At 57.3% G+C, this 1,430-nt stretch overlaps 1 protein-coding gene across 3 annotated transcripts in view; it reads left to right on the forward strand.

Moving 5' to 3' along the window:
• The window catches only part of LOC113213019 (pleckstrin homology domain-containing family G member 5), a 71,018-nt gene that overhangs the window by 31,244 nt on the left and 38,344 nt on the right, over window positions 1-1,430 (forward strand). For all 3 annotated transcript variants that reach the window (XM_052266403.1, XM_052266405.1, XM_052266404.1), the window contains exon 3: window positions 913-1,031. In XM_052266403.1, coding sequence (XP_052122363.1) covers window positions 913-1,031 — 119 coding nt within the window. The remainder of the gene's footprint in view (window positions 1-912; window positions 1,032-1,430) is intronic.

Below are 1,430 nucleotides of genomic sequence, written 5' to 3' on the forward strand. Positions count from 1 at the left end.
GGGGGAGATCAGAACGCGGCGGGGCCTATAGGCGGCGGTGGAGATTTCCCTTGTGTGTCACCTGTGAGTCGCCCCTTCCCTCCTCCGCCCCTGTCACTGCTGAGGGGGTGCCTGTAGCGGTACAATGGTAGTCACTGCGCAGCGCAGTGAACCCCCAGCAGCGCGCTGCGGCGGCGGCCAGGAATTGCGCAACACTACTATCTCTGTCTCAGAAAACGATGGGATTTTTTTCTTCTTTTGTTTCTGCGTTGCGAGGTAACTTTACCCAGCTTTGCTGATCACTTCGGTCGCCGCATGGTTCGGGTCACCCTCAAGCCGCGAGGTATGCGACCCCGGCGCGCGACGCGGAGGGTCGGGGCAGCAAAGGGGAGAGAGTCAGGGGGGTGCGGCTGGCGCCAGCCTGATTGGCTGGCACTGACGCTAAACGCCCGCTCCCCCCTGCTCTCCCCCCTTGATGGGCGGCGGGCAACCCACCCCTGAAGACCATCAGGGGGGCGGGAAGTCTGCGTTTGTGAGGGGAAAGGGGGGGAGGGGATGTAGAAGGCAAAAACAGTCAAGCTGGGGAGGAGGCAATTTGGAACGTGAGCCATCGGCCTAAAGAAATGTATGAGGAGCCGGCGGGCCAGGCCGCCCCTGACAGCAGCGAAATGCAATGCAATGTTGACAGTGACAGCCTTTGCCCGTGCAATATTCATCTCTCTGTCTCGACAGAACACTTCCCCTTCCGTCTTTCGGTTTCATTTTATTTCCAACTCTGAATTCCCATCTCCGTGCGCATTGCGCACGCGCCACAGCAACCGCCCGCGTCCGTGGCGGGAATAAAAAATCAGAATAATATGTATTTCCCGAGAATATTATATCCACACTTTGTTGTAAATTGACGATGACGGTCGTGCTTTTCCCCGCTCACAGCTCTCCAGCTCCGAGTACTTCTTCGTCACCTTCGAGCTGCCTGGCGCAGCGGAGGGGACGCCGGACGCCCCCCTCAAGGACGAGGAGTACATCGTCGCGGCCAAGGGCACAACCCTCGAGTGAGTACATCAGAAAGTGTTTCTTTTCTTTTCTTCTTCTTCTTCTTCTTCTTCTTTCGTCGCCAGTCCTATCCGCACTTTCCGCAAAAGTTGTCCCGCCGATTGTGCGATACCGCCGAGAACGGCAGGGGATGTGATCTGCAAGGGCAGCAAGGCGACAGCGCGCGTCGGGTTAAGGGCTGCTGACCAAGTGTCACGTCATCGTCTCCAATCTCTCTCTCTCTCTCTCTCCCTCTCTTTTTGCTTCCTTCTGCCCCCTGCGCCGCGACACGAGACATCGAGCAGCGCGACAGACTGTGCGGGATAGAGATCGACCCTTTTAGTATTTTTCCCCACATCTCTCTCTCTCTCTCTCTCTCTCTCTCTCTCTCTCTCTCTCTCTCTCTCTCTCTCTCTCTC

The sequence above is a fragment of the Frankliniella occidentalis genome, unplaced genomic scaffold (genome assembly GCF_000697945.3).
Source record: "Frankliniella occidentalis isolate FOCC.00 unplaced genomic scaffold, Focc_3.1 Scaffold38, whole genome shotgun sequence".
NCBI lineage: Eukaryota > Metazoa > Arthropoda > Insecta > Thysanoptera > Thripidae > Frankliniella > Frankliniella occidentalis.